This window comes from Haplochromis burtoni, unplaced genomic scaffold (genome assembly GCF_018398535.1).
Source record: "Haplochromis burtoni strain Fernald_Lab_line unplaced genomic scaffold, NCSU_Asbu1 Contig_27, whole genome shotgun sequence".
Lineage (NCBI taxonomy): Eukaryota > Metazoa > Chordata > Actinopteri > Cichliformes > Cichlidae > Haplochromis > Haplochromis burtoni.
In genome coordinates, this window is record NW_024582388.1 from 1434617 (window position 1) to 1446984 (window position 12368).

The window sequence follows — 12368 nt, forward strand, 5'->3', positions numbered from 1 at the left end:
TCATTTAAAATATAGCGTTATTGTTACTGCTGTTAGGTTAAGACCACACGTTAGGTCTCAACTTTGTTTAGTTTTAAAGCCAAAAGGTGGAAAAACAAAGAAGGGGATGCCACACCGCGCTGCCATAAAGGGCCATAGGTTGGACTCAAACCCTACTGCACTCCGACCGTGTGGCATATGGTCACCTGTTCACCCAGCGAGCTGAACTGGCACTCACAGTCTCACCGCTTAGTCATTTTCTTTTGCAGTTAAGACTGTAGCGTCCTCGCCTTATAGATTTTGTCAGGTGGTTATATATGTAAGATGGATATCTGTAAAGACTTTCCAAATGAATTCATAAACTTTCAATAATCATAGTCTCCAAACATATTTAGAAACTTGAGAAAGTGCATCCAAAATAGAGATGCAGACCAGTTTAATCTTAACCTTCAGCTTCTTTCATCTTGTAACTTTTGCAATCAAATCAAACCGTAATTATAAAAGTGACAGACCTGGCTCCTTGGGGCACACTCCCTTAATTTTCTGAGGGGGGAAATTGCACAAGTATTAGCTTACACTGGATTTTGTTCAATTATGAGTTCTTTGTGCTATAGAGTGGACAAAAAAGTCGCATATTTCTTATGAAACTGTTTAATTCTTGAAGCTCCTGCGACTTTATTATCCACCTCTTCACCTTCCTCTGCTCTTCTTCTACTTGCTTATTAACCTTCACATGCACTTCCTGTTCTATACATGACGGTCAGTAAGTGCATCCATTAATTGCTTAAAATGTTAATTTAAACATCTGCTCTTGGGCCTCCAGATGGAATGCCAAGCATTTTTGCCCTTGAGCAAGGCATTTGCCACGGACAGCTGCATTTGGAGGGCATGAATAGCCGGTGTGGTTAATGAGTGATGTGAGGGGATGGAGAGGAGGCTGCAGGGCTGAAGACTGAGAGACTCTCCTTAACTAGAGTGTGAAGAGACAGACCCACTTCATTAAACGGGCTGTCTGTGCAAACACTCACTGCCTGCAGGACTGGCTGCAGTGACTGAGGGAGTGAGTATAGCCATCTGCATGCAGCCACACACACCAGACACACACAGTTTCTGTGCGCCTCGCTCTCCCTGTTATTTTATGAGCCTTTCTAAGGGAGGACAAGGGAGGGAGAGGTGGAGGAGCTGGGAGGAAGTTTGATGCTATGAATAAAAATGCCATCACCTACACATCACCGTCGGCACTAAGACTTTACAAGTGAGCACTTAAGTCCATTTCTCACCGGGCATGTAAAGTCGTCTGTGAACGCATGCAGAGTACGACCAGAGACAAAAGGAAAATAAGTCAGAAAAGGAGAAAGAGCAGATTTTGTACACCCAAGGCGAACGTATCCCTGTTTAAACACAGAAAACCTCATCTGTCCCCTGAGCTGTCTGAGAGCTACTGTAAATTTCACAACATTAAAATTAAAAGCATTCATTTTTTTTATAAAATGCTGCTGTCTTTTCATAATCATGTTTTTAGAGGTTTTTGCTGCCGTAATAGGCGTATTAGTTAAATAACTTGGGGCCTGTTAATTCACTGAGCTTAGAGAGTCTGCGTCTGGGCAGCTTTGGGCTTTGACTGTGTTTCTACTTTGCCTGCTGGTGTAAAATTCTGAATTTTGTGGCATTTCTTTAGCAACTGATCCTGTATGATTTCTTTACAAATATGTTATTGTTAGGTGGATGAAAGTACAAAGCCATTGTCCTTAAATGTTTGCAGATTTAAAGGTGTCCTGGGAGAGCCTGGTCTAAAGTGAGCCTTTATTTTACCTTGTTATGCTGTGTTTCCTGTCTGTCTGTATTTCCACTTTTAACCATCTAATAAAGGCAAGAAAAGCTGTTTAATAAATCCAGTTTACACTGTTAGAAAATAAAATATCCAAATGGTATTTTTTTTATAATTTACTAAATGACTTTTGCTCACCTGTTCAAGACCTTACCTATAATCACTGCTATGATTTGTAAGATTTGATCTAGAAACATCCTCACATCTGTGCACACTGATGCACAGGAGCTTTGTTTTTCCCTCACCGTAAAGACAAAGAGACCAAAAAACTTTAAATCAAGATGTCTGCATCAGATACAGGAGAGAAAACAAAGCCCTGCTGTCAGACTCACGGGGAGACTCTTTGAAAACTACTACCTAACAAGCTCTCTGCCTGCACGCTAATGCTGTTAGCCATCAGGAAAATCATCAGTCAGCAGTCTGAGTCAAGCTAACCGTCTAGACGAGCTCCAGTCAAAACCCACCGATTAAGTTTCTGTGCGAAAGCCATAGGTGTGTTTATCGTTTCTGGTTCAAACGCATTAAACTGGTCATGGTTATCTGGGGAAGCTTGTTTTTGTTTTAAATATGCATCACTGTGGGGAAGAACTCTGATTTATGTGAGTCTTATCTACGAGCTTCTGACCAACAAGCTGCTAAAGGAATATTTTCATATTCGTTCCAGCTTCCTCAAGAAAACTTGTCTGATAGGTCAGAGGTCAAACTTTGCTTCAAAACAGAAACCCTAGAGCTCTTATGGATTTTCTGTCTTACTCAAGGACGGCACAGCCAATCACGTCCCACTTCTGCCGCTCTTTTATTTTACACATATCAGCTCCGATTCTTCTTATCCCAAATTGCCTCCATTGCTGCCTTGAAAGGATGAGGCTTTGTACATCATATATTTCTGCTGTGCGAAATATTTGTAAAGCACTAATCAAAACAGCTACTAACGCTTTCAGACACTGTAGAAATAATAAGAGATACATGTCAAAACAAGGACATGAAGAGCAGAGTATAAAAAGGCCAACAAGTGAATAGTGAGTAATGATTTTTTTTTTCTTTCACATCCTACATGTTCTGAGTGCCGATGCTGGAGGCAGTCTGAGCAGTATAGCTGATTTCCAGTGGGTTTTCCCGTCATAACAGCCAGACAGGAAATTTAACAGTGTTTCCCACACACTTAGATTGTGTTTGTGGCGTTTAGGATGAGGCCGACCTCTGTGTGCAGCATCCACACGCTCTTAAATTATTATTAAATCCCTTCTTTAAACAGGTTGTTTCCTTGAGTTCAGGATCTATTCCTAGAGAGAGAAACAAACTGACTTATAGATAATACAGATGCGATATAAACCTGATATAAACCATATAAACCTGTGAAATTAATAGTTAATTCCAAACTTTGCAGAAGAGCTTCATAATGTTTCTTTTTTTCTGATGTAAAGGAGGCCCATCAAACCTTTGCAAACAAGAAATCCAGTGCACACAACATCACACAGCTCCTAGGTGCACAGAGATGCATGCATAATGATGATATTACAACTATAATAAAGTGCTGACAAAATGTGTAGATTAAACAACAATTTTGCAAGTAATAAAAAAGAAAAAAAAATTAAATAATACCATAAAATCTCCTCTGTCTCAGCATTTCAGCAAACACTGGAGCTGGACCTCGACCCTAAAGCACTCACTTTTTGGATTATCTGCTTTCTTAGGCAGTGAATTAATAATCACAGCGTAACTGTTTTCTAGCAAGCAAGGACAAAATGTTTTATTCAACAACGACTAAATCCAGTATTTTTGTGCACTATAGCTTACTCTAATCTGATCTGAAAGCAATCGATTTGATATGAATAGAAAATGTTTCATTTTCAAACCCTGTTTTGACGATGGGCTCGTCACATTTGGTGTATGTGGTCTTGAATCTGTTCAACCAGCTTGCATCTGAGCAGACAACCTGTGCAGCTTCTTCAGGCCCAGTTATTTATTTTAGCTCCTGCATAGCACAAAGAGATGATTATCATCACATACACACACTTACAAGTGTATTCATATAGCCAGACATCCACTTTTTACTCATTTCGACCCTTAAAAGTGTAGTTAAGGTGCTGAATAACATGAGTTGATGTGCAGAGTATTTCACAACATGGCCTTGGATAAACAAAAACACACGTATTACTGATTACACACTCACACACAGACTTGAGATGTTGTAAAGCGGACGAAGGGTGGACAGAAGGGTGTCGGCTGGTAAAGGATGAGTCTGCAGCGGTGGTGGGAGGTCCACGCTGAGGGCAGAGACTGATGAAGTCTCTCGGTGTGCGCGGTGGGATCCCTGCAGCCTCCCGGTGCTTCATCCTGCCATGTGTTCATATTCCTGTTATCTCTGCCTCTCTCTTTCTCTCTGTGGTGTCCCTCTGACTCCCAGACGGAGAAGCCTCATGTCCGATCTCATAGATTCTGTTCACGCTACAGTTTCCTGCATCTGATTCTCTTTTCATTTACCCACACATACTTGAGACAGAGCTGATGTTTTCTTATCATCGTGAAAAGAAACAACATGCGCAGTCTTTCGTTTTTTTACTCTAGATGAAGTCCAGTGACTATATGGATCGCAACGTGGGGTTAGATTTAAGCAAAGATCATTTTTATATGAATGTGCAGACGTTCTAGAGTCACACAAGTCTGATCCATACGCCGTTTTTGAGGTTGAGTTGTTTAATATCATACTGCCTTGTGAGCTACCTGTTGTTGCACAGCCCATCCAGATACCGGCTCTAAATCTAGGCAAACAGTTACATTCCTCATTAATTACAATGCTGCATCAGAGCACATTATCCAGCTGAGACCGTTTAATCCTACAACAGTATTAGCTATAAGGACAAAAACCCCAAACATTTCAAACAAAGCCAGCCAGCTGAGGTGGTATTTGGGGAAACGCCTCGATTCAGTCGAAATCCAGAAGCTCAACAAAACATGTTTGAGAACGACAAATATGCTCTTCCTTTGTTGTGGTTTCACAGTATGGGCGTGCCCCCTCAGCTCCTCGAGCAGTCGGAATCAAAGTATTTATGAAAATGCATTCAAGAATAGATAAATCTGTCTCAGCAACACAAGGCAGGACCTGTTCTTGCATTGTGGGAGTTTTTATTTCTGTTCCTTTTAACAACAGGAATGCATTGAGTTACTATTGTGTGCCAAACAGCAAGGAGGGGAAGTGAAGACAAATTCACTTCCCCTCCTCATTAAACATTTGCAGTAAGCTGGCAGTCCCTCCTATAATCAGTAAAATGCCTCACTAATAAGCAAATCAACAGGAACATAAAAATCATCCTCGGTCTCAACAATTCAAAGTCAAAGTCGCGCACAGTTGTTGTTTTGCAGGATCATAAATCTGAACGTGCATCTCCTCTGATTCCCCCACAGGTACGACTATGTGGAAGTTTACAATGGCGGTGATGAGTCTTCGCCCATGTTGGGAAAGTTTTGCGGGAAAATCGCGCCATCCCCGATCATCTCCACCGGCGGCCAGCTCCTCATCAAGTTTGTCTCTGACTACGAGACCCACGGGGCGGGATTCTCTGTTCGCTATGAGGTCTTCAAGACAGGTGTGTAGTTTCAAACAGAACTGCTGTGATGTCCTTGCTTTATCTGCTCAGCAGCAGTAAAAGCATGAGCTGAATGGCTCTGCTGTTTTACATAAATCCATAAATGAATGTGCTGAATACGCCTGGTGAAAAATGGCCCCTTTAAATTCAAATGTAGTTTTAGATATCCAGGTGATTGTTCTGTTGCTCTTGGATCAGTTTTATATATCACCTTGTCATACATAATGGGAAAAAGTCTGAATTGAACACCATTTTAGCCATTTAACATATTATTAGGGCGGAAAAATGCAGGAGCAGATGACAAATTGAACAAAATCGCTATACCTGCCCTCTGTGACTGAAAAGCAAATACAGCCTATATTTTATGGTAGTTATGGTAGCCACTTATCGCAGTAATTTTGCAAACTTAGTCGAATTTTAAGCTCCATTGAAGCAATCATATTATCTGAGATTGCATATAAAAAAGACCGCAATCATGTGACCTGTGTTTTTGCTAAAATCATCTTGACTACGAATTTATGCTTTTGGTAGATGAATGTAGCAAGTGAGGGACACAGTGACTTTTCAGTAACAATGTAGCCATGCCCTGTGGCATACCCTGCGTCTCCTCTGTTTTACTCTAAATTAGTGTTGTCAGCGTTAATCTCGTTAAAATGACGTTAACGCCATAACGGCATTAACGCGGCAAATCTCCATTAGCGAGTTAGCACGGATTGCCCCGTAGGTGGGGCTGCACGGCGTCAACGTATTAGCGGGGTTAGCTTGTTAACGCATTAGCGCCGTCCAGCCCCACACACACGGCAATCCACGTGTGTGTGTAACTTGCAAATGGAGATTTACCGCATTGATTCGGTTATGGTGTTAACGTCATTTTAACAAGATAAACACTGATGGCACTACTCTAAATTTAACTATAATTTAGCAAATGAACATCAGATTGTATTTAATAGGATGTAAAACTAGCAACTCAGACCCTTAAACCCATTAGGAGAATATTTTTTTAACATTGTAAATTAAGTAATGCACTCAGGTTTTTTGTGTATCCACATTAGTAGCCATTAGTTACCCCCTGGTGGCCTTTAGTAGGAATGCAGATTCGAGTAAGCTTTGCACTGGCTCCACTTTTCAGACCCAGAGGTTATTTTTATATAATCTATGGATTACTGAAAGGAAGTAAAACAGGAAGAAGTTGGTCAAGTAACCATAGCAACCACAAGTAACACAAAAAAGCTTCCCGGTTAAAGAAACATACTTGGAAGAGAAAATAAAAGTAAGCCATTATGAGCCCAACCTTGACCTAAACTTAAAACTGGACAGGAAAGCACAGTGAGTGGAGTGAACTTTAAATGAAGTGATTTACCAAAAACTCTGGAAAAAACACTTTTTTTAAATAGTGGTGTCAACATGTTTGTGACACTTGCTTTGTAAAGTTGATAAATTATAAAATCAGGAAAGTCTATTCTTACTGTGATGATTGTGTAGATGCTTCATGTGTATTATTTTTGCAGTGAGTAAATAACAATTTGTATGTTAATGTAATCATGACAGTAACAGAGATAAGAAATGACCTGAAAATAATCAAAAGTATGGAAGTGCATCTATTATTAACACCAATAAGCATTAAAAGGCGTGCAACTTCACTAACCTGCTGCAGCGTCAACAGTCAATAAAACCTGGAATTCACTCCCCGCAAGAGGCTTTCTCTAAAATTAGGGTTTAACAATATTTTTGGGTTTGTCTGCCTGACAGCTGTAGCTGAACCTCTGGTACAGTGACCTCTATAGCTGCAGGCCAAACAAACTCAAAGACCCAGAATTCATTGGAGGAACACCAAGTCCCAGATGGACAGGATGCTAGCAGGATAGACCTACATAAACACTCCCTCTCAAGGAAGGAACCTTGCTCCCATGTCCTACATTTGTATCTGGTCTTTCCTCCAGGGTCCATTTGAGTAGCCGCCAAAATGACAAGTCTCCTGTGACCACTTCAATTTTCACCAGTGGGGACTGGAGATAAATCAGATAAAAAGGGAACATGTGTGAGATTCCCCTTCGTTTTTTGTTTGTACCCAAGAGAGCAATAACCATTCAGAAAATAACGGCATCCAGAAATAACAATCCCCAGGTGGATTTAAGTTAGCAAGTGCTCCATTGTACTGTGAAAAATGGATAGGCAAGTGCTCTTTTGTTCTTTAACGAGGTGCACGGCAGTACTATGAGGGGAGGTTAGAGGCCCAGCTCCAACTGAAGCTCCTCCAGGCTCTTCACTTGTCTCTTCTCTAAACTACAAAGTACGGCCCGACTCCTGACTCTGAAACTTTAAAAATATGCTCGTATCAACTTTAATTTCAGGGTACAAAGTGTAGCCGTGACTGATGAATGACAGGATGTCATTAGAGAGTCGGTGTAATAAATCTTTAAAAGTGGGTCAGCAAAGTATTAGCATGGAAGGAACACTGGTCCTGAGCATTTTTCTCTAAGGATCTTTTTAAAGATCCACAAAAAATTTGTGCTTTGATCTTAAATAAAGTGAAGATTGGGATTCGCAGGCTCTTATGAGCCGACTGCTTGAAGAACAGATACAACTTCTTATAATTTTATCTGAGATGGATGGTGGTAATGTTTTGGTTAAAAACAGGCTAGTTTTTAACACAGTAGCCGTGCGATGTCACCTATTCCTGCCTTTTGGCCGTTGCCCTCTTTTTTTTGTGAAACCAGGCATCGTGACTGAAAACAGCTTCTTGCTCATTTATTTTACACTAAAAGGCAATTTTCTTGTATTCATTCAATTAAATATAATAACAGCTTATTTATATAGGCTGTTATTAAATATCACAACAACAGTCACCTCAAGGCACGTTATATTGCATGGTAAAGACCCTGCAATAATACAGCTGCATAATAATACAGTTGGCGACAGTGGGAAGGAAAACCTCTGGCAGAACCAGGAGCAAGGGAGGAAGAATATTAAATAAGACTTAAAACTAATGAGAGAGGCTATAAACTCATTAGGTCATAATTAGGTCTTATTATGAGGCCATAAATCAAGTGAGAAGTCGAAACCGTCTCATAGGCTTCTTTTTTTGTTCCTTACTGACCATTAGAATGAATGCTGGGTTTAGCTAAACTTTGTAACTAATAACCCCAAATATATATGCAATTTAATTAAACAGACCCTTTAAAAATGGTTTAAAAAGTCTTGCACTTTGCACTGGAAACAGCTGCAGAGACGTTTCACCACAAGGTCTATTTAGTATTTCTTCTGCGGGTGATTGATCTTAATCATCACCGCTCTTCATCGCTAGGTTTTCATGGAACTGTGCCAAGAGTTTAATTTAGACAAATCATAAATCACTACCAGAAAACTGTTTGCCATCGTTAAAGAACGTGATCAGAATCTTCTCAGCAGCTACTAAACGCACCTTGCAGTGAGTATCTGAAAGATCGTTTTTCAAAGTAAAATTGCTCCGATTTTTCTCATATTACTGTTACGTGTCGATTAAAAAAATGAGGGTTTAACTGTGTGATGTATGAAGCGAATGAAGCGTAGTTGTCAGATCTGTGAGTGTTGCCATGCTGCTGTTGTCCCATCTTTTAACTGTCAGTGGAACTGTTGTTGTTGTTGAACGTGTCCAGCTGCCGTGTCTCGTCTGCAAGCTACTGTTCAGCACCAAGACGAATGCTTCAGAACAAGCTGTTTCAATGTGCTCACACCCATTTTTATGTTATTGCACAGCCTGCACATGCACGTCTTATATTGCTTTTTTTGCTTCTGCGTGTGTGAAAATCAGTCTTTGTTGGTAACGCGGTGCATTCATTTGGTTTCCTTTGTGCGTATGAAACAGACAGGTGTGTGGGACCCCAGGCTCATTTAGCTAATGGGCTGTTTGTCCTTGGAGGCAACAGGGGTGACCTGCAGATGAGATGGATGCTCTGGCATAGAAGAGGGCCTGTGAAACTAGGGCACAATACGCGTGTGGGTGGGAGCATGTGTTTGTGTGTGTGTGGGTGTGCTGGCCTCAATATGGGTCCTCTACCTCCTAACAAGTTAAAAACAGCACTTGTACTCACTCAGGTAATCCCCCTGCCATGTCGCTGCCTGGCTCCTCACCACATTTAAAATCCATTACAGTCAGAGCAGCATATTGTGACTCACTGCTAAATGGAGCCACTGCTCTGAGCAATGCTCTTCTTTGTCTTCAATGCACGATTATCTCTCTCTGTTTTTGTCCTTTGAGCGCAGATCTTTTCAGATCTGTGCACCCTAAAGTATCAGAGGGACTAGATTAGGCAAAGGTTTTGGATATTATATGTAATGTAAGATTTTTTTTTCTCACTGTTGTTATGTGCACTTTTTTATCTTCACACAATAAAATATGTGAGGATAAAAAAGGAAAAGTGACGGAGATGACGAGGTCTCTTTGGAAAGCACTGCTCCTGTTGCATTTGAATTACTCCCTGTTATAAACGTTGACCAGTAGCCAGTATTAAGTGTTCTGTGTTAAAACCTTTCAACCCAAGGTTCATTTTGAGAAAGTGGATGGGGTATGAATGAGAGAAAATTTGAGAACAAGCTGCTGTGGTCAAAAAAATATTTTTAATGCACTCTGAGCAGCTGACACACAAAGTTCAGGTTGTTTGCACCACATGTTCTTCCTCAGATGCCTCGGGATGTTGCAGTCTCATCCTGGGGGAAGAATTCATGGTGCACAACCTCATGACTGATTGAAAAAGCGACACTCATGACCTTATGTGCCACCTTCAGACTGCAGGTTCTCTCTCAAGCCATCTCTCAGCACCGGTGGTGATCCTGAAAGTTGCTTCAGTTTGACGCTGAAGTTGTTGTTTGCCGTCCTTGTTGGAATCACATGTTTTAGGGGATTTTCATTATGTGTTTTAGTTGCAGGAAGGTTGGAAATGGTGCAGAATTATTGACTATTTTAAATCAGCTGTGCTACTCGTATCCATGAGCTTTTTTCAGGCTTTTTTCTACAAGAGTGAAGACTAACAAGATTAACTAACAAGCTAACGAGCTGTTTGGTTCCATTTGTAGTCCAAAGCCTTAATCATACCTTCAAAAACTTCAATTCTGTCATGTTAATCTCAGTTTCTTTTATATTTAAGCAGTATTTGCATTTGAATTAAGAAAAGCATATGAAGCTGTAAAAACAGGGGAGCATTAGCTGTTTGTCTGAACACCATGAATGGCATGTTTTTCTTTTCTTGCAAAAAAGTCCTTGTGGGTGTTCTCCGAATGACTGATTTTATCTGGATAAAAGGCAGCAGTGATGCAGTGTTGCTATATCATCATAAAAACATTCATGTGCAATCTGCAATGTGGAAATTTCACACAGGAAACTGAGGTTCCCTTTTTTTTTAACCGACATCAGCGTTATTTTCTTGCACCCATGACCACCGGAGCTACTCAACATTATTAAATGTGACTTTTTTTTAAGCCAAGCAAATTAAATGAAAATAAAACACTGGGTTTTAGTATTTTCCCTTTATATGAGAGACTTTTTGCTAGATTTGACATATGTCTCCACTTACCTTTGCCTAATTCTGTGTATCAGTCTGTGGCTTCGTCCCTCATCTCCAGCCCTCTTTCCCCCCTGTCATTAGTACAAGAAAATCCCTAAACACTGCCACAAAAAGCACCAACCCTCATTCAGATGACATGTTCTGTTTGGCTTTAAAGATGGCACTAATGAGTGCTGGGCTGTAAAGCTCAGTCGCATCCGTCTTTTGTAACCATAACCATAACTCCACCCTCTGCAGACCGCACAGTGCATTTCATTTAGAAATGATAGCCAAGTGAGGCCTCTTCAGTGTCCTGGAACTATATTTGTCCCAACTCTCCTGTTTCACTACAGCTTTTTCAAACCAGAAACACATGTTTGTCTTTGTGGTTTGGTAGACAAAAGGGGGGCCGATTTCTTTCCTCTCTCTCTTTCTGATGTGACCTCAAGCCGCAGCTGATTGAAGGGTCATTGATTGAAAAGAAGATGAAAGTAAGAAGAAGATGGATGGACAGAGGATGGATAAATGGGAAATGAGAGCACCATGTTGTTAAAGGAAAGAATGCACTCGTGTCAGTAACGTAGCACAGTAACACATATGCTTTTCACCAAAACATTGTTAAATATGGAAATATACACATACTGAAGGGTGCAAGGGTTTTTGTCTTTTTTTGGTCTATTTGATTGTTTGTTTAAGCTGGGCTTTTTCTCATTTTCAAGACATAATAGTCCAAGTTACAACATCCAGAACTGAAAAATACAAAAAAAACCCACTGAAGTACCAAAAACTGTAGTTCCTCAAGTGGCCACTTGAGGCTGCTTCCATGTCTGTGCAAGTAGACAACCATATATATATATATATATGGGGTTTTTTGGTCTCCCTAGCCTATTTCTGCCTCCACAATAAAAGCACGGTGGGTGAAAAATTAGAGGCATGCCCATTTTAACTGACAGCGCCATCTACAGGGCCTCGCACCCACTGAAATGATCTGACACATAATTTGATTCACTGTGTAATGCAGCCCATCCAAAAGGTTTGTGCTCTACTGTTTAATTAGTCCTTTACTAATGTACCCATACAGTTTAACAATGGCGCTTGCTAATCAAGCTCGCTAACCTCAGCTGATAACTTCAGCCTCTCATGTAAAAAAAACCCCCAAAAAAACCCAAATTGATGATGTCATAGTCATAGGGACTTTGCCCATCTTTTATATACAGTCTATGGTTAAGTCATATTTATTCAAACGGGTACAGCTTTCGAATTTGTTTGGTTGTAAATTTGATTTTTTTTTAACATAAGGAAATCTTAAACTCAAAGAGCACAACAATGCACAGAGGCAGAGGAGGAGAGGTGAAAAGAGGCTTGTAAACAAAAGGGCTGGTGGTAATGGGGAAGTACAGGACTATAAATATTCTGAGAACTCACTGACTAATAAAACAGAAGTGAAATAAGTCA

The 12368-nt window shown here is 40.4% G+C and overlaps 1 protein-coding gene across 1 annotated transcript in view; it reads left to right on the plus strand.

Moving 5' to 3' along the window:
• The window catches only part of LOC102312882 (neuropilin-1a), a 92089-nt gene that overhangs the window by 22728 nt on the left and 56993 nt on the right, over positions 1-12368 (plus strand). Inside the window, exon 3 of the mRNA XM_005918025.3 lies at positions 5213-5394. Within this exon, the coding sequence (XP_005918087.1) occupies positions 5213-5394 (182 nt within the window). The remainder of the gene's footprint in view (positions 1-5212; positions 5395-12368) is intronic.